Genomic DNA, 27,504 nt, shown 5'->3' with positions numbered 1-27,504 from the left:
TGTTGCTTGATGGGGACAGAGTGTTCGTTTGGGAAGATGAGAAAGCTCTGGAGATGGACGGTGGTGATGGCCGCAGAACAAAGTGAATGTGCTCAAAGCTACTAAACTGTCCACTTAACAGTGGTTGAAATAGTAAATTTATGTCATGTATATTCTGCCACAGTAAAAAAGTAAGTGTGGAGTTCTTAAATTCAAAATGATTTATTTTTTTTATCCTCACCCAAGGACTTTTTTTTTTTTTTTTTTTTCTTTTGCATTTTATCTTCAGATAGAGCGGGAGGGAGAGAGGGAAGAAGAGAGAGAGAGAAACATCGACGTGAAAGGGACACATCAAGTGGATGCTGTTCACACAACCGGGGATGAATCGCAACCGAGGTACATGCCCTTGACTGGAATCAAACCCTCGACTCATTGGTCCACAGGCTGATGCTCTAACCGCTGAGCCAAACCAGCCAGGGCCCAGGTAGGGCATTTTAGACTTGCCAGCCATAGTCTCTGTTGCAGCTACCCAACCACTGTATTGCCCACATGGCCACAGACAGAAAGGAAAGAGCGTGGCTGTGTGCTAATAAAACTTTATTTAGAAAAACAGATGGTGGGCCAAATTTGTAATTTGCCAACCCTCAACAAAGCAGGAAATATTTCTTAAAGTAAACTACTGACCAGCCCAATAATTAGCCCATTTAATCATGTCCCCACCCCCCACCCCCAGGCTAAAAATAATAGATCAAAACCCAAAATAAGCAAGGAGATAGTGAGGTGGTCATGACAATTCAGGACAAAAGATGTAGACTGTCGAAGGTGACCTCATCACCAAGGGGTGACAGGCAGGGCACAGAGGAGGGCGGGAGAGGTGGAGACAGAGAAATAAATGGTCTTGGTAGAAATGCTGGGGGTCAGAAAGCATCAGGGAGACTCCAGACTCCTGGTGACATACTTGAGACCCTATATGTATGTATATATGTTGAATTGATTTATTCAAAGTGCCTGGGACCATCTCAGCAATTCAATTCTGAGTTGCTACTTTGTACAAAGCCAAAGGCGTCATGAAATTTTTAAAAATGACTCAAATCAAGAACCTGCCTCCGGAAGATTATTACCGGGAAAACAAGAAGTCTGAAGGTCAAAGTCTTGCTTCACTATTATTATTATTTTTTTAATCCTCACTCGAGGGCATTTTTTGTTCAGATAGAGTGGGAGGGAGAGAGAGAGAGAGAGAGAAACATCAACGCGAAAGGGACACATCGAGTGGCTGCCTCCTGCACGAGCCAACCAGGGCCGGGGACAAACTGCAACCGAGGCACGTGCCCTTAGCGGGAACCGAACCCGGGTCTCTCCGGACCGCAGGCCGACGCTCCAACCGCGGAGCCAAACCGGCCAAGACGTGCTTCACTATTTAATCATAACACCTGTCTTGATCGTCTTTGTTCTAACCAGTGTAAGTGGACTAGTCTGAAACTCTGTCGGGGACATGCTGAGCACCCTAGTGGCTGGAGTCACCTGCACGGCACACACACCCTTTCGTGGGTTTGTGTTTATTTTGCAGTGAGAAGAAAATATTCAACAAAACAAGATGCCAGGTTTCCTCTAAAGTGAGATAAAAGCATAGACAGAATTTTCTGTCTGGAAGGTGACAGCTTTCACAGCCCCCCTCCCAAGGGGACCACTGAGTGAGGTGCCAGGAAGCTGCCTGAGTCGCCCCTGGAGAACCAGCCGCTGGATTCCAGGGCCGGGAGGTCTTCACTCGTCTTCACGGCGGAGAGGCCACAGAGTCGGGGCCGGGTGGTAGAGCCACTAATACTTAGTGGTACCTGCTTCCTAAATTCATGGCCCTGAACGGCCGTTGCGGTCCCAGCCGCCCTGTGATCAGATGGACTGCATCCAAGCTGCCCGTGTAGGAGAATAAAACTCTGAAAAGTCCCTTGAAAGACTAAATCCCATTTACTACTGGGAGGAGGCAATACAAGTTACTTTCCTTCATAACTATGAGACATAGTGTCATCCTGGTTAGTTACGGAATGAATCACTGAGACCATTATCAGAGGCAGCCCTCCCAAATTATTTTATTTCCCCAATTACTAACAATAAAGTGAAAGCCACAGTAGATGGTTTGTATATCACATTTAAGCATTTTAACTTGAAAAAGGATTAGTATTGAAAGCATTAATATTGTCATCTTCCTGCTTTTAAGCCCAAATACCAAGCAAAAAATGGCATGGCTGTAAAATACAGTAAAATGTGTGCATTTACAGAAAGGAGCCAGGAGAGGGCACTGTCGGTTTTCAGTTTGTTTTCCAGGTAACAGTGATCTAGAAAATGACCATTGTAATTGGGTAGTAACTTAGCTACTTTACCAGTGGCTCTCAGACTTAAAGTGCATAACAAGAATTACTTGGGAACTTGTACAATATGCACCCTTGGGCCCCACCTGGTCCCACTGAGTCAGGAACTTTGGACTTAGAATAGCTCACAGCTGATCCTGGAGCCAGGGCCCAGAAGCCCCAGTCAAAACGCAGTGTGTGGAGACTGCCGAATGCCTGGAGCTGGGGGGACCAGAACAGGGACTGTCTGCGTCTCCGTCTTTCTGACGCACCGACGAGAAACCACAATGTCGGCATGTAAGGAACTGGTTAAAGACAACAAAACCAAATATTGGATTATAACATCTTAGAGGGAAAAAAACTCTATAATCAGAAAAAAAAAATTGAGGGAAAGTAAAATATTTAAAATACTTTATGTACTATCTCCCTGCAAAAGGAAGAATTTGGGTTCAGTTTTCTCGTTTTTCAAACTTCTCGATGGTTGAAAAATTAGCACAACAAACTGCCACAATTAATATTGATTATTCTTCTTTGAATTATTTACTTATACCTTGCCTACGTTCAGGGCATTTTGGGAGTATGTATTTTAAACGGCACATATCCCATAAGATCATTGAAACAGACAAGTAAAAGCATATCAGCACAGTGATGGAATCACTCCAACTGAACTTCAGATTTAGCTCCAGGTTTCTGGATGCCAAAAAAGAAACAAACACTTAAGTTTTCATTTTTAGGTGCCTTCTAGGTGCTGAGCTCTGAGAACGGAAACTAACGGAGAACATCACATTTTTTCTCCAAACAGCCCGATCCTCACTTTTACGTTCACTCACTCGTCTTCCCAAAGCTCCTACCCCCAAGAGCCGAGAGTTGGTTAGGACAGACGATGGAGAGTCACAGGTGAACAGGGCAGCCTTGGTGTGGCCCCTGGGCTCGGTACCAGGTGAGTGGTGTTTCGAACCCGTGCGAATGGATGGCCCCGGGTAACAGACCAATGGGAACAGGGCTCATTACCTAACAGATGGTACTGGGAAAATGAATGATTGGGAAACAAAATAAAATTAGATCAGGCTTCCTGGTGCATTGTGAATAAAATGTAAATAAAATCATAAAAATCAGAAGGTAAGTGTGGATATCACGCCTATCACAGGATAAGGACGAAGCTGCTAAGCATAAAAGCAAAGAAAGACATTATACAGAAAAAGGCAGATTTGACTACAAACAAAAAAAAACTTCTGTATGTCAGAAAACAAAGATACATGGTTCGACCTAGATGGCTAAAAAGGGCTAATATCCTGAGCATCTGAAGAACATCTGCAGAAAGTCAAAATAGTGGAAATAGGCCACTGCATTAGCAATGAGAGGACCTCAAATGAAAACAAGGGGCCATTTGGACAAGCTGTGTGGATTTACCCCACGGACGAGTTGTCTGTAAAGGTGCTTCTTGCTGGTGACAAGCACACGCGGTTCCGGAGGCAATGTTCTAGCACATCATCTTTCCTTCCCCTTCCAGAAACTCCCAGAGATGTGACAAAGACTTAGGAATGTTTGCTACACTTTATTTATTATTTTAATAATATTATAAACTCCCCAAAATGTAACAGCAAAACTGGGAATTCCCTAACCATCCAATAACAGTGATGATGCTTAAGAATATAGAAAAATGTTCTTTGTAAGTTATTATGTGAAGAAATAGCAGGAGATAAGTCTGTATATGTCTTTTTATCCCAATTTTGTAGACATATTAGTTTGACTCGTATAACATTTTCTCTATTCATCATTTTACCTAACAATGTACATATATACTCACAAACACAGATACCTATATTCACCGAAGAACAGAAACGATATACACCAAACTGTTAACAATATTTCTCAGGATAAAGTCACTATATGTTTAGCATTGCTTGTTATGCTTTGCTTCACTTTTTAATTTTTAAAAAGTGAATACATACAACTTCTACACTCAGAACAAAATCACTAGTGTAATTCAAAATCACGTTTCAAAGGCTCGGACTGAGAGGGCAGCTCACACACCTCCAGGGGGAATCTGGCGAAACCTCAAAGCCTGTGGCGCACGCACACATTTGACCAATCGCTCTTCTTCTGAGACGCGACCTAAAGGACACAAACACGCCAAGATGCTCATCCGAGTCAGCTGTAGTGTGCAAGTCTGAATACGAGCCCCTCTCTGATGAGGGGGAGCCACTGAATGAGCCGTAGGTAGTGCGTCCACCTGCGGCATTATGTTATGTTATGTTATGTTATGTATTTATTTATTTATTTATTTATTTATTTATTATTTTTATTTATTTTTTTATCCTCACCCGAGGATATTTTTCCATTTTTTGTTCAGACAGAGTTGGGGGGGGGGGGGAAAGGAAGAGGGAGAGAGAGAAACATCGATGTGAAAGGGACACATCGAGTGGCTGCCACCCGCATAACCAACCAGGGCCGGGGACAAACTGCAACTGAGGTACGTGCCCTCAGCGGGAACCGAACCCGGGTCTCTCTGGACCGCAGGCCGACGCTCTAACCACTGAGCCAAACCGGCCAGGGCCATCTGCGGCATTTTATGCAGCTGTCAACATTTGTTGAAAGAAGTCTTACTAGCATAGGAAAATGCTTACGCTAAATTGATTTCCTTTTAATTAAAAAATGGGTGTTTTTGCCTGGCTGGTGTGGCTCAGTGGTTGAGCGTCGACCCTGCACCAAGAGGTCCCAGTTCGATTCGCGGTCAGGGCACATGCCCAGGTTGTAGGCTCGATCCCCAGTGGGGGGCGTGCAGGAGGCGGCCAATCGATGTTCTCTCTCATCGATGTTTCTCTCTCTCTCCTTCTCCCTTCCTCTCTCTCTAAAATCAATAAAGAAAAACCATTTTTAATGTCTTTTTGTACTCATTGACTGAGAGACAGAGGGACTTGGCGCTCCACCGATCCATGTCTTCACCAGTTGCTTCCTGTAGGTGCCCGGACCTGAGATCAAACCTCCCACCTTGGCATGCTGGGACGATGCTCTAACCAACTGCCCGACCAAGGCTATGCTAAATTGAATTTTAAAAGCAAGGGAGAAACCTGCAGACAGTCTGATCACAAACAGAGAGGTTCTTGCCTCCTGACACCTGTGTTGCTCCCGCCCACCCTGCAGAGAGCAGACCTGAGTCACCACAGGATGGAGCAGAAGTGACAGGGTGTGACTTCTGAAACCAGGCCATCACAGGTACTGACAGAGACAGAAAACACAAAGTAGAACAGAGACTCCTAGGAGCTCTGGGGAGGGGGGGTGGGGGGATGGGAGTTACTGCCGAATGGGTACAGAGGTCCAGGTGGGGCTGATGGAAAGTTCCGGGGATGGATGGTGGTGATGGTTGCACAACAGTGTGGATGTACTTAATGCCACTGAATCGTACATCTAAGAACAGTTAAAATGGTAAGTGTAATGTTATGTGCATTTTGCTGCGATAAAAATTACTTTTAAGGGATTGCAGGGCTCTGGCTCTGGCTCTCCAGGACCGCACGGTGGAAGCCAGTGCCCCGTCGTGGGGGATGGACTCAAGCAACCCTGTGGAGGGCCCGGGGTGGAGCACCCCCGGCCTCCGCCAACAGCACTGACTGGCCGGTATGTCCGAGAGCCCCCGAGAAAGCCGATCCCGCAGCCCCGGACAAGCCCCCAGCTGAAGGCAGCAACCACATGAGATAATCATGTTAATTTAAGCCGCCAAGTTTTGGAGGAATCATTGTCCGGCAAAAGATAACCAGCGCACAGAAGCGCAGATCTGAGCTTCTTAAACCCTTCTCGGTTTAGACCATCATCTTGCTTTTCTGCAGCCACGTGGGTGCAGAAGGCTGAGACGAGCCCGTTCACAGCACCCCAACAGGAACACTGGACGGTGCAAGTCACAGGCTTCTTGACCCTGAGGGAGACCCGAGCTGGCTCCCTCTGAGGGCCCTTGGGCGTGCTGGGGGGAGCGGGAGGTGGAGGAAGGCTAGCCTGCTGTTCTGTCAGGTGGCCCTGGTGGCCTCTGTTCCCTGCCGTTCCCCTCGCTGGGTTCCTTCAGGGTTCCCTTTTCGCCTTTCTAGTCCCCCAGTTAGACCTGTTTCATCAGTTCCCTAGACCCAGTTCTTGTTTACAGCATGTTTTCTGTTTTCCTAACTGCCCTCCACTGACCCAACGCAGGACAAACTCAAGTCAGCTCATCGGTTACTGAGCCGGGTTCGCTCTGAGTGACGGAGGGAAGTCAGCTGGCTTCTGCCACCTGGGAAGGCTTTGTCACCTGCCCCTGCAGCCCCTCCCGCCTCCCACCACCCTCCCACCTGTGCTCTGGCTCCCAGTGCTCCTTCGACCCCAACTTGGCATTTCCCCATCGCCCACACCTCTGAGCCCGACTCCACGAACATCGGACACGGAGAAGGTGACGCACGTCGGCTTTGAGGAAGCCTGTGGAGAAAGCAGGACTCGGTTTTCTCTTTCTTGTTACGTGTTTGTTTTACCCCTTGGAAGAAACAATGAAAACAAAAAGGAATGGTGTATGCTCAAGCTGACTTTCTGCACGAGTTAATCTTTTCTTGCTGATGTTTCCATTTCTGTGGGAAGTCACAGGACAGGAAAGAGAAACCCAGGAGGTCAGTCTCATTTCTTTCCTACTCCGCTTCTTATCTCAAGTAAGTCACCAAGTCGCCTGCTTCTTCTACTCACTCAGAAGAGGAAGCATGCTGAAAGTGACCAGATGACAACTAGTGCCTGCGAGCACATTCACACATGCACACGCACATGCACGCACACCTAGGCACATGCTCACACAATGCATATTCACGCACATATGTACACACGCACATGCACGCACACCTATGCACACGCTCACACAATGCATTCATTTATGCACATATGTACACATGCCCACACTCACACGCATGCATGTCCACACATGTGTGTACACATGCACAGTTCACATGCACACACACATATGCATGTGCTTACACACATGCACATTCACGCACATATGCACACACAGCACATGCACACACATGCACAGGTTCTGGTCTGCATATTAATTGACCTAACTGAAATAATGATACTAACACTTCCAAAACTGTGTTTTACAAAAATCCGGGTGTCTTCGCAGCACTGGTATTGAGAAATCACAAAAATTTCACCCTCCACAGCTTTATTGTTTATAAACTGGAACCAAGTGAAAAAATGAGGATATACCTGCCACCTGAAGACCCCAGCCCCCCAGCAAAAAAACATAATTTAAAGAAACAAAACTTAGAGGATGACCCCATGCGACCACCACTCCACCCAGGCCCTGGGTGGGACGAGAGCCCAAGTCGAACACTGGTCCCCGGAGGATGAGAACACCTCAGCTGTCACATGGGCTGTGGCACTCTCCGAAGGCCTCAGCACAGAAACAGGTGTGCAATACAGCTGGGATGCTAGCCCTTCCTGGACGGGTAGTATTTCAGAGAAAAGTGTTAACAAGGCTACCTGGGGTGGGACAGGGACAGTAACAGAACAGGTCTGGCCTCACCGGTCTAGATGAGCTCGGACACCTGCTGCGTCCATTTTCTCGGGCACTCCCATTTTCTAATACATTCGGCAGCAACATCCTCTTATCTTGAGTAAGAAGAATCGGGAACAGAATCCAGGGGAGAACTCCATGCCGACTGAATCTGAACCCCTGTGAACAGTGCCTTTCACAAAAGCGAGTGCCAATGCTCCAGTCCATGTCGCCTTCACCTGACAACACACTGTTTGTTGGTGCTAAACAGCTTATGCATCTACCTCAAACCATCACTTTTCCAGGAAAAAAACGTGTTGCCAGCCACCCTGTTCCCTCTAGGTCAGTGCAGGCTCCCATCCATGTGAGAGAGACATATGGATTGGTTGCCTCCTGCACCTGCCCCGACCGGGGCTGGGGATTGAACCTGCAACCCAGGTACATGCCCTTGACCAGGAATCGAACCCACAAACCTTCACTCTGCAGGCTGACGCTCTAACCGCTGAACTAAACCGGCCAGGGCCTCTGGCCCTGCTTTATTTGGACAACACATGTGCACCTCCGATAAGTTCCTCTCTTATCTGTACCTCACATCCTCTGACAAGGCACTTCTGTAACCAAGGCCCTGCTAGTTCTCACCAGGGCAGCAGTTCTCAGCCTGGGGGTTGTGACCCCTTTGGGGTTCAAATGACCCTTTCACAGAGGTCACCTAAGATCATCGGAAAACACATATTTCCGATGGTCTTAGGCACCGAGACACCGCTCCTCCATCCGTCTCCAGGCGGGTCCGCCCACATGCAGACACGCCACGTACAGCATGAGGAGCTGTAGCAAAGGGTCGGGCATCAGGAGGTGAGAACCACTGCACCAGGGTTTTGGGTCCCAGCTACTGAGCACACCGTTACATCGACTCTGACCATTTTATAAGACGTTCCCGGTACACAGACCAAATGCACCCTCCCACGCACATAATTGTGACACGTGACTTCACACTCATCCACATCTGCTCAGTTCTAATGCTGCCCACCTGCTGTTCTCAGCTACTCCCGCCGACATAGACAAGGGCCTGAAGCAGGGTCCGTGCTGGGTGCTGAGAGCTAGCGGGATTTCAGAGCAGAGACTCTGCTTGTGGGAGGCAGAGCGAAGGGAGCCCTTCCAGCGATGCTGGGGCCCTGTGAGACCAGAGCTGCTGGCGTTGGGGAGGAGGGAGGAGCTGACATCGCTCCCGCGAGCTGACGGCAGGGACACTTCAGGGAAATGGGGCCGAGGAGCGAACTGCAACCCAAGGCGGGGGCAGCAGGGGCCGAGGGGCGGAGGCAGGAAACCGCGATCAGGTGGGCCAGGAGGATGGGGCGGAGGTCTACTCCCTCGTCCTATTGATTATATTCAGTAGCCGTAACTCAAATATTTTAAAACTAGGGGTATATTACTTTTAATTTAGAAAAGATTTTAAGAGCATTTACCTTCCGTTGGAAATTTCTTGGCTCGTTCCTCAAAAAACCATTCTCCAGTTTTTATTCTCACAGTTCTGAAAAACAAGCAGAAAGGAAGGTTGGCTAGGGAGGCGGACAGGCCGCGGCAGGCTCGCTGCAGGCAGGTGGAGTATCACAGAACAGTGGTCTCGCGCCCTGGCTGGTTCGGCTCAGCGGTTAGAGCGCCGGCCCATGGACCAAAGAGTCCCGGGTTCGATTCCGGCCAAGGACACGTATCTCGGTGGCAGTTCGTCCCCGGCCCCAGTTGGGGTCATGCGGGTGGCAACCAATCAACGTGTCTCTCTCATGCCAATGTTTCTCTCTCTCCCTCCCACTCTGAAGATAAATGTAAAAATACATACATAAATAAAATGTTTAACCTGTTTAAAAAATATATATTAGTCTTGCAAAGGACCTCAGAGTTCACATTTCTGGCCCAGCCCCAATTTTGCAGATTTCCCAGAGAGTTTGGTGATTTGGCTAGTTAGCAGCAAAGTGGGGACTCTCTGCTTGGGTATATTTTACCTTGTATGTAATGTGTACATGGAACATGTACACTTTAACCTATGCATGTGCCCAACACATGGTAAGTACTTAATGTTTTCTGAATAAATACATAAGGGGAAACAAAACTGCCATCGAAATAATCCATTTAATCGGTATACAGATGCTGTGTTATAAAGTTGTACACCTGAGATTTACATAATGTTGTTGACCAACATTGCCCTAATAAATATAACTTTAAAAGAAATAAAATGAAAGATAATAATTTATCATGTTTATGGTGGACAGCAATGGCATGAAGGATAAACTACCAAAAAAAAAAAAAATCAATGCTGCCCATCTGCTAGAAGGAAGATCATCCAAAGATCATTCTTAGCCTAGTTTGGGGTGAGCTTCAATTAACCATACCAGTTACCAAGAGCCAACAGAGAAGGTTTCCAGGAGGACTTAAAGTCTAGAAAATGGGATCCATGTGCTTCGATGGCGATTTGGGAAGCTGCGTCCTGGTGACCAGCCGAGAAAGGGGGACATGCCTCCTCGGCCAGCTGGCCTGGCAGGCCCTCCGCTCTCTCCTCCCTTCTCCGCCACAGGGAACAGCAGGGAGCCCTTGACATGCCCACTGCCTGAAACTCACGTCCTAAGAGTGTTTTACTCTTGACAGTTTCCAAATTTCTGGAGAAACCACCCTCAACCTCAAAGAACCCCAGAAAGGTAGAACTATTCATATCCTTTTAGGATGTAAACAAGGTAAATGCGCAGAAGTTATCAATTGTTCACGCCCTTAAAATAATGTGCCACACACGTGTCAATTCCTTTGTTATGTAAGAAACTTTAAAACCTCAACATATGGCCAGTTCTCTTCTATAGTTCTGAAATCAGTTCTCCATTAGATCCTTTTGGTTGTACATGAATGCGAGTGGGCTTTTTAAGTTAATGCTGTTTCTTGTGGTCTAAGACAGAGCTGAGCAGACCTTGCCCTATCTGTGTCCTCGTTAGGGCCAATACAGGGAAGTCTGACTCACATAACCAAAGGAAGCATTTCTCATGTCTTCCCACATGATTCATCAGAATCTGACTATGAACGCTTCTTGGAACAGTTTCTGAGCTCAGCAATGGGATAGTGACCACACTTCTCAAATAGAATCATGACTGACTTCCTTTAAACTTTTTTTTTTTTCCTTTATTGATTTTTTTTTTTTTTTTTTTTTTTTTAGAGAGAGAGGGGGACAAAGAGGGAGAGAGAGAGAGATAGAAACATCGACAAGAGAGAACATCGATTGGTTGCCTCCTGCATGCCCCCTGACTGGGCATGTGCCCTGACTGGGAATCAAACCGGCGACCTCTTGGTGCATCTCAATCATTGAACCACGCTGGCCGGGCCCTTAAAACTTTTCAAATCAATCAAAAAGTACATCTTGGAAAGCAAAAGCTAGGGTAGTAGAGAGAGAGAGCAGAAGACAGAGGCAGGAGGCCTAAGTGCTTCCGGTGTCTGACCTCTCCACTCACTCTGCCTGAGGGCTCTCCACTCACTCTGCCTGAGGGTCACTGTAATTATACCAGCAGGCGCTGGTTAAGAAACGTCTGGAGGTTCCAGCACCCATTTTCACAGCCTTGGGCTCTGCTGATGCTGTTGCTGCATGAGCAACTGAGAAATAACGGTTGCAGAGCACTTTGCAAATTCTAGCAACAGTGTGAAGAATGGACGACCTTAAAAGAGAGTCTGACCTCATCACTACCAGCAAGCAGGGAGCCAAATAGGCCCGCGGGCGCGCACTTCGCTGTGCATCCGGGCTGCTGACGTCTGAAGGCAGTAAACTGTGTGCTCTGACATCAGCATGGTGTCTCTGGGCTGCTCGATGTACTTTCCACCATTCAGTGGACAGAAAGGAAAGCTGATTGTAGTGAGGGTTCCCCGGCTGGATGAAGAAGCACATTTCCCATGTAGCTCTGCACTCCGACCTGTGCCCTGATGGCAAAGCAGCCCCCAGCGAGCCGAGTGGCTCGTCAGGCCAGCAAGCTGCAAAGACTCCAGGTGAAGAGCCACAGACTGAAACCGAGACCAGCTCCCTGCTTCGTGCTAGCTGTCCGACCGCGGATTCCCGGTTGAAACGGTCAGCTGCATGTGTACCGTTGAACAGTTTTACTTCGAATAATCTTGCATCTAAAACGGTTTTTACTTAGTGAGCAAAATAGTGAGTTTTTCTTTTTTGCACCAGCCCAGATGATTCGATTTCAATGTTCTTACAGGAAAAAAGACTGATCGTGGTGATTAAATCCTAGGTAACTGGGAGAGGAGTCAGAAGATCACGATGAAGATAAAAAAACGACTTCATCAAGTTGCTACCACCACTTCATGAAAACACTGATAAGTCTCCTTTACTTGACCTCAGAGAGAAGACGCCCCCCGCCCCCGTGTACCACTGGTGCTATATTCACAGCCGCACGCACAATGGAGGCCTGTGGCAAGGGCCAGTAAATAGATGTTGGTGAACGAATGACTAGCCCACGTCTGCAGGGAGCGCCCTGAGAATCGAAGGGATAAGTGGGACCCAACAGAGGTGGAGCCCTGTGACATGTGCAGAGTCTGTGCATCACGCCCTCCCGGCGTGCAGGGCCGACTCCCAGACCAGCAGCAGCTGTGAATGAGGAGAGTGGGCTGGGTGTGAGCAGATAGGGAGGGGTGGGCGCTGCGGCAAACTGGAGAACCCAGGCCCCGTGTTAAGACATTAAGATGCTAAACCTTAGCCATTGTGCAGGCCAAAGAAACAAGGCCTGTGGGCTGTCTGCAGCCCCCTGGCCACGGGTGTGTGACCGCCGGTTTGTTCCATCACGCGTCCATGAAAGTAAGAAAAACTGCAGCCGGACAGAGCTGTGCGTGTCGGGGCCTCGACAGTAACCATCTGGTTAGCTGCGGAGTGTCACCCCGTCTTCCCTGGAGCCCTAAGAAGGGCAAAGGACCAGGAGCAGCCACCGTCTACTGGCAAAAGCTCCACCCGGACATCTGAGGCCTCGGCCCAGAGCCTCAGACACGACGCCACAGGAGGAGAAACTAAGTCCTGAAGCTTGGGAAGTGCCTACTCTGTGCATGCACCACTGGGGGAACAGGGAAGGTTCCAGAAAGCGGTTAGTCTTCAAACACTTCGGGGGCCCGCCTCGGCCTCCACGGGAAGGACACAGAAAGGCGCGGCCGGGCCAGGCGAGCTCCAGGGCGGGCACAGCGACAGCAGGCGAGCTGTCACGGCCGAGAGGGCAGAGGGTGTCGGGAAGCGGAGCCAGACACGGGGCCACAGGAGCAACCAGACCCAGCTGGAGAAAATGGTGCCGCGTCAAGAAACAAGCCACCCCCAGCTCACGCCCACCAGAGACTATAAAACACCGCAGGAAGTAACCAGCTGGGGGCGGGGGGGCAGAGCCTGTGTGTTGGGGGGTAAAGGTGCGGCTGCTACGGGACGCTGTGGTGGGTCCTCAGGTAGAACCTCGAAATACCACGTGGTCTAGCAATTCACACGATAGCTCTAGGTTCTGGGTATATACACAAAAGACTGATATTATCGTTTCAACAGCATTATTCACAATAGCCAAAAGGTGGAAACAGCCCGAGTTTCCATCAACAGATGAATGGATGATATGGTATATACATACAATTGTGGTATATACATACAACTGAACATTGTTCAACCTTTAAAAAGGACAGTCTATACCTGCTACAACTTGAAGGAACCTTAAGGACCTTATGACGAGTGAAATAAGCCATCACAAAAGGACACATACTGTATGATTCCACTTCTACGAGGTCCCTGGAGTAGTGGAAATTCTCAGAGACAGAAAGTGCTGGGGACTTGGGGAGCAGGAAGGGGAGTTATTGTTTATTTTCTTTTTCTTTTTCTTTTTTTTTTATCCTCACCCGAGGATATTTTTCCATTTTTTGTACAGATAGAGTTGGAGGGAGAGAGAGAGAGAAACATCGACGTGAAGGGACACATCGAGTGGCTGCCACCCACACGACCAACCAGGGCCGGGGACAGACTGCAACCGAAGTACGTGCCCTTAGCGGGAACCGAACCCAGGTCTCTCCGGACCGCAGGCCGACGCTCTAACCGCTGAGCCAAACCGGCCAGGGCGGGAGTTATTGTTTAATGGACACAGAGTTTCAGGTTTGCAAGATGAAAAAGTTCTGGAGATGGATGGTAATGATGGTTGCACAATAATGTAAATGAACTTAATGCCACTAAACTGTACACTTAAAAATGGCTAAGATAGCCCTGGCCAGTTTGGCTCAGCTGTTAGAGCATCGGCCCGTAGACCAAAGGGCATGCAGTTCGATCCCAGCCCATCAATGTTTCTCTCTCTCTCCCTCCCTCACACTCTATTTAAAAAATCAATGGAAAAGTGTCCTTGGGTGAGGATTGATAGTAAATTTTATGCCATGCATATTTTACCACAATTAAAAAAAAAATGTTTAAACAAGCAAACCCAAGGGATAGGTAGCTCAAAGGAACATTCTTTAGTTCCTAAAAATCAATGTGGAGAGACTCACACTCAGGTCCTAGAAACTGCTTCTAATGATAAGGATATAGGAAAAAACAGTATATTTCTAGTACATAAAAACCAGATGATAAATAAAGAAATAAAATGAAACTAGCCACAGATGCCCCTGTCATATTAAATTTCAAAAGACAATAAGTGCATTTACTAAATTTTGAGATTAAAAGGTTGGGACTCAGGATTTAAAACCCAGTGAAGCCATCACTGCTGAGGGGCAGCTCCCGAACACATCTTCACTACGCGAGGCTCAGAACGTGGGTCACCTGCAAGCTACTCTGGGGAAACTCCTTGAATCCTTCAAACCGGGAAATCATTGTCTCGAAAGCTTGAACTGGTTAAAATATAGAACTGGTTTCATCATTGTAAATATACTTATAAAACTATGTAGGGGACAAAAATAAATATTAGAGGAGATATTCTAAAACAAAAAGTAATTTAAGAGAATATAGATATTTCAAAATGATTGGCTAATGAATAAAATTATTCATAAAACATTTCTGTCTCTGAATTTGCCTACTCTGGGTACTTCAGGTAAATAGAATAATACAGTATTTTTCCTTCTGTGGCTGCCTTATTTCACTTAGCATAATGTTCAAAAGGGTCACCCTTATTTATTTATTTTTTATTTATTTATTTTTTTATCCTCACCCGAGGATATTTTTCCATTTTTTGTACAGATAGAGTGGGAGGGAGAGAGAGGAAGGGGAAGAGAGAGAGAAACATCGACGTGAAGGGACACATCGAGCGGTTGCCACCCACACAACCCAACCAGGGCCGGGGAGGGTCACCCTTATTTTAACATGTATCAGAATTTCATTCTTGTTTTATGGCTGAATAATATTCCACGGTGTTTATATATCACCTTTTGTGTATCCATTCGCCTGTTATTTGACACGGAGTCGTTGGCACTCTGTGACTATAGTGACTAATGCTGTTGTGAACATTGGCTTATTGTTTGAAGTACAGTGTGAAAGCTATGTTGTTGTCAAAACCAACATCCATGTTTTCTTTTTGTTATTTCAGGTGGCAGAAGCTTTTCAACACACGAGCTCTTAGGGTGGTCAGCATTAATAGTAACATTCAAATACTGTTTCCTACACGGAACTCAACATCAACGCGGATGCCTTCAGCACGAGATTGTTACATCAGATGGTGTGCAGTGCCCACAAAGGTAACAAATGTGCCCCCCTGCATGGTAACAACGCATCGACTTGTTTACTCACAGTTTACTGCCTTCTTAACAAGTTTTTACAAATTTAAAAGGAAGAAGGAATAACCGTCTTCTTACCTGTTGACATTACTACCATAAATTATAAAATATTGTTTATATGAGTAGCAAAGTACATAGCAGAATTAGGCAGACTTACTACTTTCCTTTTAAGAAGGAGTTTTAATTTCCTTTTTTAAAAAAAATCACTATGTATTGCTCTGCAGCAATAATTCAAATCCAACCTGAGAAGGATGTGGTAATAATGCCAAGATCAGTTTGCAACTGAACACACCTAAGTTTCTCTTCTAAGTATCAGGCGTAGCACATCAGAAAAAATGTGAGCAGTTCAATAAATTACCCAGAAATTGACGGGACCCCCTGCTGTAATTTGAGACTCTAAGTGTAAAATCTCTGTTCTAATAATTTTACAAACAGTAAAACGTTCCTAATGAAACAGAGGAAGCATATCCATGGATATCTGAAGCTGAAGAATAAATAAATGATCTCTTGTGGTCAAAGCCAATTACAAAAGGAAAATTACTGTTTGGAGGAAAGAGTCCTGAGCAACCGTAACTCCTCAGTGATCCACACGGAATCTGAAGTTACTGCATAGTACATGATTTCGCAGGGGAAATATGAATGTGAACCTGTCTTCAAGTTCAATCTTATTTTTTTTCTTTATTGATTTTAGAGAGAGAGAAAGGGAGAAGGAGAGAGAGATAGAAACATTGATGAGAGAGATCATCGATTGGCCACCTCCTGCATGCCCCCCACTGGGGATTGGTCCCACAACCTGGGCATGTGCCCTGACTGGGAATCAAACCGGCGACCTCTTGGTGCAGGGGTCGATGCTCAACCACTGAGCCACACCAGCTGGGCCAATCTTATATTTTTAATGAAGCAAAAATAAACAACCAAATATGAAGCTTTGGCATCTTCTTGATTTGTCAATAAATTCCAGGGGCGGGGGGGGGAGGGGGGACTGTCAACCAAAAAGTCAGGATAAGTTTGTGTCTGACTTTCTCCTCTTCTCTTCTTCCAAATCATCCTCTTCTGATGGCTCCTGCTAAGGAGGACACCTGACCCTCACTACTGGAAGCAATTTTTGACCAATTTTCTATTTTTACCCTGACTGGGAATTGAACTGGCAACTTGCTGGTGCACAGGATGACTCCTGACCAACTGAGCCCCACCAGCAAGGGCTCCAACCAACTTTCTTCTTTAAGTCCTTTCCTCTCGTCTTTGTTTACTGCTCTCCCTGTTGCCTCTCCTCTCCTCTCTCTCTTTTTTTTGTCTTTCTGATGCCGTATGAGCAGCTTAAGCATAAAAATCTAGTCCTAAGGACCATTGTTCACCTTTCTCTCTTTCCTCTCCCATAACTAAGCTCTGCCCCACCTTGTTGAGCTGCCTGTCAGTCTCCGTGCCACCTGCCTCATCACCTCCTGTCTGGTTTCACTACAAGGACGTCCCCATGGTTGGTCAGCTTGTCCTCCCCTTCCTGAGGCTGCCCTTCCCAGCAGACGACATCTGCATGGTTCCCTTCTAGCAAGTGCATGTGTTTCAGATCCCAACTCTTCCGGGTGGCTCTGAGGGCTCTGCCCTCGTGGGAGAGTCTCCCAGCGTCAGGAGGGGACGGGACTCAGGAGACCCGGGTCCTACTCTCACTGACCTCATGGCCTTGGGCTCTCTCTGGTGTCTCCAAGCCTCTGTTTCCTCACCTATAAAATGAGGATAATAGTAGCTGGCTGCCCCGTAAGACTATCTTAAGGTTTAAATAAGACATTCGGTGTAGCCCTGGCCAGTTTGGCTCAATGGTTGGACTGTTGGCCTGCGGACCGAAGGGTCTTGGGTTCGATTTCTGGTCAAGGACACATACCTGGGTTGCAGGTTCAATACCCAGCCCTCATTGGGGTTGTGCAGGAGGCAACCAAGTGATCTGTCTCTCTCCCATAGATGTTTCTCTCTCTCCCTCCCTCCCTTCCACTCTGTCTAAAAAAATAAAAAGACACTTGGTGTAAAGGAATGCTTAGCCCAGCCCCTCGAGCACGTGGTGAGGGGTCCTTGCTCCTTCCCACGCTGTTTCCTCTCCCGGACAGCGTCCATCCCCATCTCTAACCCGGACCCTCTCCTGGACCCTCCTCCAGAACCGCACCACGTGGATGCTCTGGGGAGGCCCCGTGAGAAGCCCCCTGAGGCCGAGACCCGCGGCTGTCCCTGGGACTCAGCACAGGCCTTCGCACGGGCTCGGCGATCTGAGGGTCAGACTTATTTTTATTCTCTTCTGTTTTGTAATTGCCACCCTAGAGCTCCCCCTTTCTCAGTTTAAAACCCTATTTCCCTGGTCCTGCTCCCACGTGGACCCCTTTGCTCCTGAGGACCAGGGCTCAAGCGGGGGAAGAAGCAGGGGGAGGGAGAAGACGGGGCTCAACACCCGTCTCCAGGTGCCAGTCCAGTTACGAGTGTCAAATATCCTCAAGCTTTCCCACGCCCTCTCCGGGCCCTGGGACAGGACAGCAGTGCCCCGGCCATGTGGCTCAGTGGCTGGAGCGGCAGCCCGGAGTGGACCGACCGGCGTGGGAACCGGGGCTGGGAGGAAGCGAGAAAGGAAGAGAAAGTGGGGAGCTCAGTTGTTAGAATTACTTAGGTCTCCCATGCGATTTCCTGTGTCGGTTCGCGCAGGGCAATGCAATTATCAGGTATTTTGAAAAACATCTTTGTTTCGAAACAAGGAAGCTGGGGTTATACAAATCACACTTGGTGCACTTAGAGGGTCAAGTTGCGACACCCAGGGCCAGCGCCTCTGGGGCAGACATTTCAACAGACCAGCGCGCTGGGAGACTGTCCCAGCCCCGTCCGTCTTAATGTTTTTGCTTTTGGTTAACTGTTAGCAGAAAGAGGCTGCACAGTGTAATACCGCACCAAGCAACGTTTATCAGCAGACTCCACGTCTGTCCCGTGGGTTAAAGCGGGGGAGGGTCTTTCGATCTTCCGAGCTGTGTGGAGTTGTCACCTCTCCGAGCCCAGACCCGCTGAGCACAGTGCGACCAGGGCGGCTCAGGCAAGTCTTTGCTTTTCCCTCTCAAGCTGAGAAAAGCCTGAAGGGTTTGGCTTCCACGAGGGGAAGAAACACGAGCTCAAGCTGGTGAGCCTTGGTAGGCTCAGAGGAACAGAAAGGTTGCCGCTCAGGACCCAAGAAATCAGATTGGACGGCTCCATGTTTCTTTGGATGAGCGACTGAAATACATCAGGCCTTTCGAAGGGACTGGAAATGTTAGGAGGTTAATGCCGGGGTGCCCAGTAAACACCGTCCTCCTGAGTTAAGGGGACAGAAAGCCCCGCGGCCGTATCCACGCAGTGTGAGCGCCTCCGACCACCTCTGTCCCGGGCCTCATGCCCTCCAGGGCCGACGACACTGGAGCTTTGCAGCAGACACCGCTCCCTTCCCGCGGCCTGTGTGCGCTGTCCCCCAGCGACCGCCACACACGCCCTCGGGTGCGCAGCGACTGACCACAGTCCGTTCTTTCAACAGCGGAAGCCCAAGCCCAGTATGTTCTTTACCATTTTCAAAACCAATTTCAAAAATGCCAATTCCATGTTAAAACATTTTTTGAAAACCTCACAACACCAAAGATTAAAATAAATGTAGGCCCTGGCCAGTGTGGCTCAGAGGTTAGAGTGTCAGCCTGCAGACCAATGAGTTGTGGGTTCGATTCCGGTCAAGGGCACGTACCTCGGTTTCGGTTCATCACCAGCCCTGGTCAGGGTCGTGCCAGAGGCAACCAGTCGATGTGTCTCTCTCACATCCATGTTTCTCTCTCTCTCCGCCCCTCCCACTCTATCTGAAGATAAATAGAAAAATGTCTTCAGGTGGGGATTTAAAAAAATAAATAAACAAACTAATAAATACATAAATAAAAAAAATAAATGTAGATTCAGTCTACCACTAATAGAAAGCATACCCATTTCTTTCTTTCTTTATCCTCACTTGAGGATGTGTTTTTAGTGATTTGAGAGAGAGAGAGAAACATCAGTGACAGAGAGAAACATTAATCTGTTGCCTCCTGTACACGCCCTGACCAGGAATTGAACCCACAACCTTTGGGTGCATGAGACAATGCTCCAAACAACCAAGCCACACTGACCACAGCAATAAAGTTGATTTTTTTTTTTTTATCCTCACTTGAGGACATTTTTCCATTTTTTGTTCAAATAGAGTGGGAGAGAGAGGAAGAGAGAGAGAAACATCGACGTGAAGGGACACATCGAGTGGCTGCCACCCACACGACCAACCAGGGCCAGAGACAAACTACAACAGAGGTACACGCCCTTAGCGGGAACTGAACCCGGGTCTCTTTGGACAGCAGGCCGATGCTCTAACCGCTGAGCCAAACTGGCCAGGGCTAAAGTTGATTTTTCAATGACAGTGACCTCCAAGTCTCGAGAGGTCGCTCCGTGGTAGGCACTCTGCAGACATGTGCCGACCGAGCTCGAACTTCGCCTTGGACCACACCCCGGGATTCCTGCCCTCCTCACCTGCCCTCGTAGCACACGGTGCACCTCCAGAGGGGGGTCTTGCTCAGGAACACGCGGCACCCGGAGCACACGCAGTGGCTGCAGCCCTGGCACACGGCGCCCCGGTTCAGCAGCAGCCCCAGAGCGCGCTGGCAGCGGGCACACGCCTTCTCTCTCTGCTCCTGGCCCGCGCTCTTCCCACCTTTCCACCGGAGATGCTGCAGGTGCGTCCTCAGTTTCCTGTGGCCCAGAGAGTTAAGTAAGATCCCATGGAGTAGAAGGCCCGAGGCCAGATACCCTCCTCCGCCGCCAGGGCCCCGACAGCACCACTGTGGCAAGACCCCTGGGCCCCACCACGAAGCTCAGAGTTTTCTCAGCTGTGAAACGGGGACGAGAGGACCCAACCTCCAGGTTGCTGTGAGGATGAGAAGGCGAAGCGTTAACAAGAACCTGGCACAGACAGTCAGCTGCTCGTTCGTTCTAGGCCCATCCCGTCGTGCCCAAAGGGCATGATAATGGCAAGAACAGCGAAAGAAGAGGGAAAATCCACAGGAAATGACAGTCATCCTAATATGCAAGGCACAGAAAGATCTACAACTGTGCAGCACACACGCCTGCTACTGTCCTTGTTCCCTGATAACGTCGTTTGACTGATGCTCGGCTCTGCTACTGTTCCTTTTCAGGGGCGGCCGGTACACTTCCAGCCCCCTTCCCCTAGATGATAGCCCCCTTCCCCTAGATGATAGCCCTCGTGCAAAGGGGTATTGCATCGGATCCCGAAGACGTGTCGTTAATCAGAACGCTCTCTCTGAATTCTGCTACCTGCTTTTATTTTTACCTATATACTTTTTAAATTGATTTTAGAGAGAGAGGAAGGGAGAGGGAGAGGGAGAGGGAGATAGAAACACTGATGAGAGAGAACATCGATTGGTCACTTCCCACATGCCCCTCACTGGGGATCAGACCCAAAACCTGAGCATGTGCCCTGACCGGGAATTGAACCGGTGACCTCTTGGTGCAGGGGTCAATGCTCAGCCACTGAGCCACACTGGCCAGGCGTCTGTTACTTGCTTTTAGAAGAGAGAAGCCAATTCCAAGAAACAAGCTGAAACTCCACTTTAAGGATCTGCCCTAGAATCAGGACCCTCAGGATCGAGCCTTCCCTACCCCTGGTCCATGCTCTTCGTGGCTGTCCGAAATGATGTTCTCAATCCCTGAGAGGGCTTGACCCCCAAGAACACCCTCTGCTCTGTGTGTTACAGTTCTCAGTGGAAGAAAGTAGAAGTCCATTGAGAGAGTTTGGGGATAACAGGTGAGGCTAGAAAAAGACCTTGTGCCTTCCAGGTGAGCAGGGGACGCCCCTCATTCTCAAGCATCTGGCTGTCCGAAGCTTTACTTCATGCGTGTATTTTTCCTGGCAGACTGAATGCGTTCCGTCATAAAATCAAAACCAGACCCAAAGCCTATCCCATTACTTCTTTTCTGGACCTCACGTCCTGTACACACCGACAAAGCATCGGCATCGAGTCACATCTCCTGAATCCACGTGAGGATGGGTCGTGACAGCTGCCGACGGGCACCCTTGGGTAACAGCCTCGCCCGGCTTTGTTCAGGGTTAACTCGCAGCAGACCGAGAGCACAGACAGCCCAGGCGAGACGTTCCCTCCTGCCAGCCAGCCGGAACGGGCCGAGCAGGTTTGCTGTCCCTCCCTCACCGCCCGCTTGGAACCACAGTGAGCAAGAGGGACCCAGGAATGGATCCCAGCAGACCGGCTGTTTCTAAACTGCTTTCTCTGCTTGTCCATTGCCTTTGGGACCCACCAAAAGCAACCGAGGAAACCTCCCGCCAGAGGGCTTGCCCGAGGGCTGTGCTAGAACCCTGTCAGCTTCCCTAGAGTTATTCCTGCAAAGGAAGGGAACTAACCACCAAAACAGGCACCGTTTTACGTGAATAACAAAAGCAGCCTCAGTGTCCCTTCCTGTCTTGGAGGGTGAGCTAGACAGGAAAGGTGGCCTCCACCCACCGCCCATCACTGGGCCCTGGTCACACCAGAGGCCGAGGTGTAAGCAAGGGGCCATATGCCAAGTTCGGAGGAGCAGGCTCTCGGCAGAAAAAGCCAAAACCCCGAGGACTGCGCCCCTCCCAGTGACAGCGTACCGTATCCGCTCCTCCTCGATGCTTTGAACCGCCTGGTCTCGGTACAGGACCTGGAGAATCACCTCCCGGTCTGAGTCCTGGAGGGAATTCAGGCTGACTTCTTGGGCCATGCCTGTCTTGCTTCTGGGACCCACGGTGACGCTTCAGTCCATGGCCCAGCGCCCGGCCTGGGGTGAGCCGAGTCCAGCCGCGCCCACGCTGGGGAAGGCGCTCCTGCTCCTAGTTCCCTGCAACCCTGCTGCTCCTGGCTCCTCTCTTCCTTCTCCGCCGTGCCCCTCCTCACGAGAAAGCCCGAGAGGCTGTCCCTCTGCTGGAGTCGTGGTGCTGATGGCCTCATGCCACCCGGGGAGCGCTCTCCTGGGTCCCACCGCAGCCGCTGACATGCATCTGAGACCAAAGCATACCTCTTTCTGAGGTGTTGCCAGAGCGTGCTCTAAATTATGCACGGATCCACGCAGATGAGGTCTGCGAAGTATGCACGGATCCACGCAGATGCGGTCTGCGAAGTGTGCACGGATCCACGCAGATGCGGTCTGCGAAGTGTGCACGGATCCACGCAGATGAGGTCTGCGAAGTGTGCACGGATCCACGCAGATGAGGTCTGCGAAGTGTGCACGGATCCACGCAGATGCGGTCTGCGAAGTGTGCACGGATCCACGCAGATGAGGTCTGCGAAGTATGCACGGATCCACGCAGATGCGGTCTGCGAAGTGTGCACGGATCCACGCAGATGCGGTCTGCGAAGTGTGCACGGATCCACGCAGATGCGGTCTGCGAAGTGTGCACGGATCCACGCAGATGAGGTCTGCGAAGTGTGCACGGATCCACGCAGATGCGGTCTGCGAAGTGTGCACGGATCCACGCAGATGAGGTCTGCGAAGTGTGCACGGATCCACGCAGATGAGGTCTGCGAAGTGTGCACGGATCCACGCAGATGAGGTCTGCGAAGCAGACGGAATCCCCGATCTGAGGGGATTTACGAACAGCAATAAGGAGAGGATCAGCGATTTATAGCAGCTAACTGTCCCCTTCAAACATGTTCAGGTCACTGGGAATGACAATGAAAAGCCCAGTCAGCTCAATACCTGTAGAAAAGACAATAAAAGCGGCATCAGCACTCCTGGGCTGAGTATCTCTGCAGCATTACTTCAGAAAAGACAAATGTGCCCTGGCTGATGTGGTTCAGTGGTTAGAGCGTTGGCCTGAGCACCAAAGGATCGTGGGTTCAATTCCTGGTCAAGGGCAGTTACCTGGGTTGCAGGTTCAATCCTCAGCCCAGCCCCCATTGGAGAGCGCACAGGAGGCAACCAATCCATGTGTCTCTCTCACATCAAGGTTTCTCCCTCCCTCCCTCCTTCCCTCCCTTCCACTTCCTCTAAAAATCAATGAAGAAAATGTTCTTGGGTGAGGATTAACAAACAACAAAAGAAGACAAAATGTTCTGCACACACAGACCTTTGCATTGTCTGCTATGGTGCTATTGTAAAATGTTCAATTTTACTAAATTGGTTTTCTCAATGTTTCTAAAAGCCTCAAACTCCCAAGCTTGAATCTTCTAGTCTGAATTCTGCATGATCCATGACTAGCGGTATGAAGGTCTGTGTTTCATGCACACCCTCCTAATTGAAACACATTAGCAGAACAATGTTCTCAACTGCTAGCTATTATTTTCACAATTAATTTCAAAACTAAAAAAAAAAAAGTAACCCATTAGGGAGGTCTGAAAGGACATATGCAGCCTCAATCCATCAGTTACATGTGGTCCTTCAAGGTTGCACTGGCTGCCCTGTGCACGGCATCTTGTTTCTGTTTGATGCTAGTTGAAAGGTTCTGCCTACGTTTTTCCTATGTTTATTTTCAATTAGTGACCTAAGGCAGCCATCAATTTCAATGTTTCTCCCCCCAAACCAAGAAGATGGCTATGAATTGATAAAACATTGGATAGATGCATAATGATAAAATGCAGAAACTGTAACTGATCAAATCAATATACTTTCTATAATGCCGTTTTGTTATCAAATCTACATGACTTCCTTAGTAGTAAGACTTCCTTTTAATGCTTCAACAGGAATCCACACTATATTCATTTATGATCCATAGCAAATCGATGAATGAGAGGTTAATGAAGCCCCAAGGGGTCATTCTCTTTAAGCAGTGATTCTCAACCTTGGTTTTTAGATCTTTGTATTTAAAGATGAATAACCGTCCATATTTAAATGCATAAAATAAAATACATTGAGCTGCAAAGAAAATCAATTATACTGAAATATTTTTTCAATTATATTATAGTAATAAATGTGTTCATAGATTTCTAAAATAATGAGATCTAGCAGTGATCTAATGAATACCATAATTTCAAAGTAGAGATGATTCTAAACAATATTTTGAGATATCTGTAATATACAATGGGGTATGAAAATATCTATGACTTCTTTTTTTAATATGTTTTTATTGATTTTTTAGAAAGAGAGGAAGGAAAAGAGAAATAGAAACATCGATGTGAGAGAGAAACATCAATCGGCTGCCTCCTGCACGCCCTCCACTGAGGATCGAGCCTGCAACCCGGGCATGTGCCTGACCAGGAATCAAACTGGGACCTCTCGGTCCATGGGACGATGCCCAATCCACGGAGCCACACCGGCTGTGCAGAATCTGTGATTTCTATGGGCAACAGTCACAAGTCCTGTTCATTGTGGTTTGATGCCTTTCATAACTGAAGGAAATGGTAAGCTTTAGTTAGAAGTAAATAAAGATGTAATTTTCCCCCCACCTAAGTCCACGGGCTTATGGGCTAAGGACCCCTACGTTGTCAGGGTCTCTACTGTAAGAGGAAGTGAAAGCACAGTGCTCGCCCAAGGGCAGAGGCTGCAGGAGGAGGGGAAGACGAGGGCTCTGGGAAGGCCGCTCTGGCCTCTAGTCTTCGGGAAGTCTCACGCGCGTCTGCAGGGAAACGACACAGTGACGCGGACCCTGGGCTCTGGCAGCCCGGCTGCTCGGCTGCTAACGCACTGTGCACCAGGGTGACGCCTCGTCCCTCCTTGGTCCCCAGTTCCTGTGGGAACAGATGGCACTAGCAGATCTCAGGTCCTGGAGCCTGAGTCCTGGCAACAGAGGACAGTGATGTCAAACAGCGTGCAGTCGAGTGCTAAGTGACAAGGCACAAAGCAGCCATCACGACACCAATGTTAAGCGTCGATTTCTGTGGTAGGCAGTTAGGCAGACATGAGCAGAGCGAGGATAATAAGCCAGATACAGAGGTCACCAGGGGGGAAGCCCTGGGTGCCTAGCAACAGACAAAACTGGGGAAACAAGGACCTCGCCCCCAGGGGACCTTATCCCCTCTAGCGTATCACTGGTCATGCGGTTCAGACCCCATGACCTTTCCTTCCCTGGCCTGTCGCTAGTCATGCAGGTTAGACCCCTAGACGGGAATGAACGAGAGGGAACCAGAGACTAGCCCTTAACCATGAAGTCCCCAGGACAATGAGGTTCTGACCCACATCAGATACATCCACGCCTCAGTGGTGTTTCAGCTCCAGGCCCAGAGAAGCAGCAAAACTAGACGAAGGGAACTCAGGACCAGCTGCACTGACTAATGACCCCCTGCCTGATACCAGCCAACCTGTGGAGACCTCGATCCCGAAAGGACACACCCGGGAAGCTGATGAATATTCTATTGAGATCCTCAGCTGGGACCTCCCCTAACCCCACCCCCACCCCCGCCTTTAAAAACCCTGAGGACCGGAGCACCCAGGGCACGGTCCCTCTGGGAGCACACCTGCACCCCCCCCATTCCCCACCCCAGGCAAGGTACCCCTGAGCCCATTTCATCTACCTCTCACTCCTGCCTCTGTGACTCTGTAAAGGAACTTTCTCTTACAGTCTGAGTCTTGGGGTCTTTCCTAGCCAGCCCCCCCCATCCGCCCGACACCTGGTGCCGCTCTGGCCACCTCACCGCCGCCAGTATTCTAAACTCGCTCGGTTCTCCTTGCTTTCTTATTTCACTGTTACCCATGCCACTGGACCACGAATCATGCAGCGTGTCTGGCTCCGATGTATTTTACAGGAAGATTTCTGCATTAGGCTCACAACACGTGCTCTATGCTTTGAGCTTGTTCCTGTGGCTTCTGTGCTCACGGCCTGGCTCATCGGGCAGAGCCGTGCTGGACATGACCCCAGGGGCACTGAGGGAACCCTGAGCACCCAAATGTTCACTCACTCAGGTGGCCAAGTCTTACACGCTTCAGAAGGTCAGAATTCAGCTATCCCCTAAAAACTCCAAGCCTCGGAGAGCCCTTTCCCTGGATAAGAGGAGCTCAGCCTCCCCCTAGCGGCCATTCCCTGCCACTTACAGAAAAGTGGAATTAGTTCCTTTCCGGATCCACCCATTCACTCAGTAAATTGTTTATTAAGCACCTTTCAAGAGCCAGGCACTGCTCAGGTGCCTAGGGTCCATGACTGGCCATTTGCACCCACCCTGCTTCTAACAAAAACGGGATGCAGCTCACGATGAACGCACGTAAGAGGACGACTCCGATCGAGTCGGAGAAACACCAGCCGCCGCAGTGAGGGCAGATGGCCCTGCCAGGAGCCCGCGGTGAAGTGAGGTGCTCGGGCGGTGGATGCATTTCTGGCCTAGCGAGCAACACAAAAGAAAGCAGAACGGAGCAAAACAAACATCAGCGTGGGACTTGGTGCCAACAAACTGACAGGGAGCAAGGGCGTTCTCGAGGTGAAAACACAGGCTGAGAATAGTGTTCTACGTGTGCAGGCACCTGACAGCTTCGCTGTGTCTTCCAGCGTGGCTCCCAAATGTGAGTGCACGTTACGTGCTTACAATTTACTCTCCTTTTTTTTTTTTTATCCTCACCTGAGGACACTTTTTCGTTTTTTGTTCAGATAGAGTGGGAGGGAGAGAGAGGAACAGAGAGAGAGAGAAACATTGATGTGAAAGGGACACATCGAGTGGTTGCCACCCGCACGACCAACCAGGGCCGGGGACAAACTGCAACCAAGGTACATGCCCTTAGCGGGAACCGAACCCGGGTCTCTCTGGACCGCAGGCCGACACTCGAACCGCTGAGCCAAACCGGCCAGGGCTAATTTACTCTCCTTTTATTTTCCCTCTTATCACAGCAATGACATTATCATTGTCATCATTGTTAGTGCAGCTAGGTTATATTATGCGTGAATTCTATTTCCAGAAAGTAAAAGGTAAACTACAGACATTTCCCATAAAGAGTAAACCTTGAGTCTCACAGGTTTAAGAACCACCGACTTAGAGGATC

The 27,504-nt window shown here is 49.0% G+C and overlaps 1 protein-coding gene across 1 annotated transcript in view; it reads right to left on the bottom strand.

Annotated features, from left to right (window-relative positions):
* SYTL3 (synaptotagmin like 3) overlaps positions 1 to 27,504 on the bottom strand; it is a 78,140-nt gene that overhangs the window by 44,300 nt on the left and 6,336 nt on the right. Inside the window, exons 2-4 of the mRNA XM_036248807.1 lie at positions 22,217 to 23,301; positions 20,080 to 20,298; positions 9,279 to 9,343 (exon numbers count right to left, since the gene is read on the bottom strand). Coding sequence (XP_036104700.1) covers positions 9,279 to 9,343; positions 20,080 to 20,298; positions 22,217 to 22,326 — 394 coding nt within the window. The 5' untranslated portion in view covers positions 22,327 to 23,301. The remainder of the gene's footprint in view (positions 1 to 9,278; positions 9,344 to 20,079; positions 20,299 to 22,216; positions 23,302 to 27,504) is intronic.

The sequence above is a fragment of the Molossus molossus genome, unplaced genomic scaffold, assembly GCF_014108415.1.
Source record: "Molossus molossus isolate mMolMol1 unplaced genomic scaffold, mMolMol1.p scaffold_m16_p_8, whole genome shotgun sequence".
NCBI classification, from domain to species: domain Eukaryota; kingdom Metazoa; phylum Chordata; class Mammalia; order Chiroptera; family Molossidae; genus Molossus; species Molossus molossus.
Note: the sequence above shows the minus strand (reverse complement) of the source record. Positions and strands in the feature narration are given on the sequence as shown.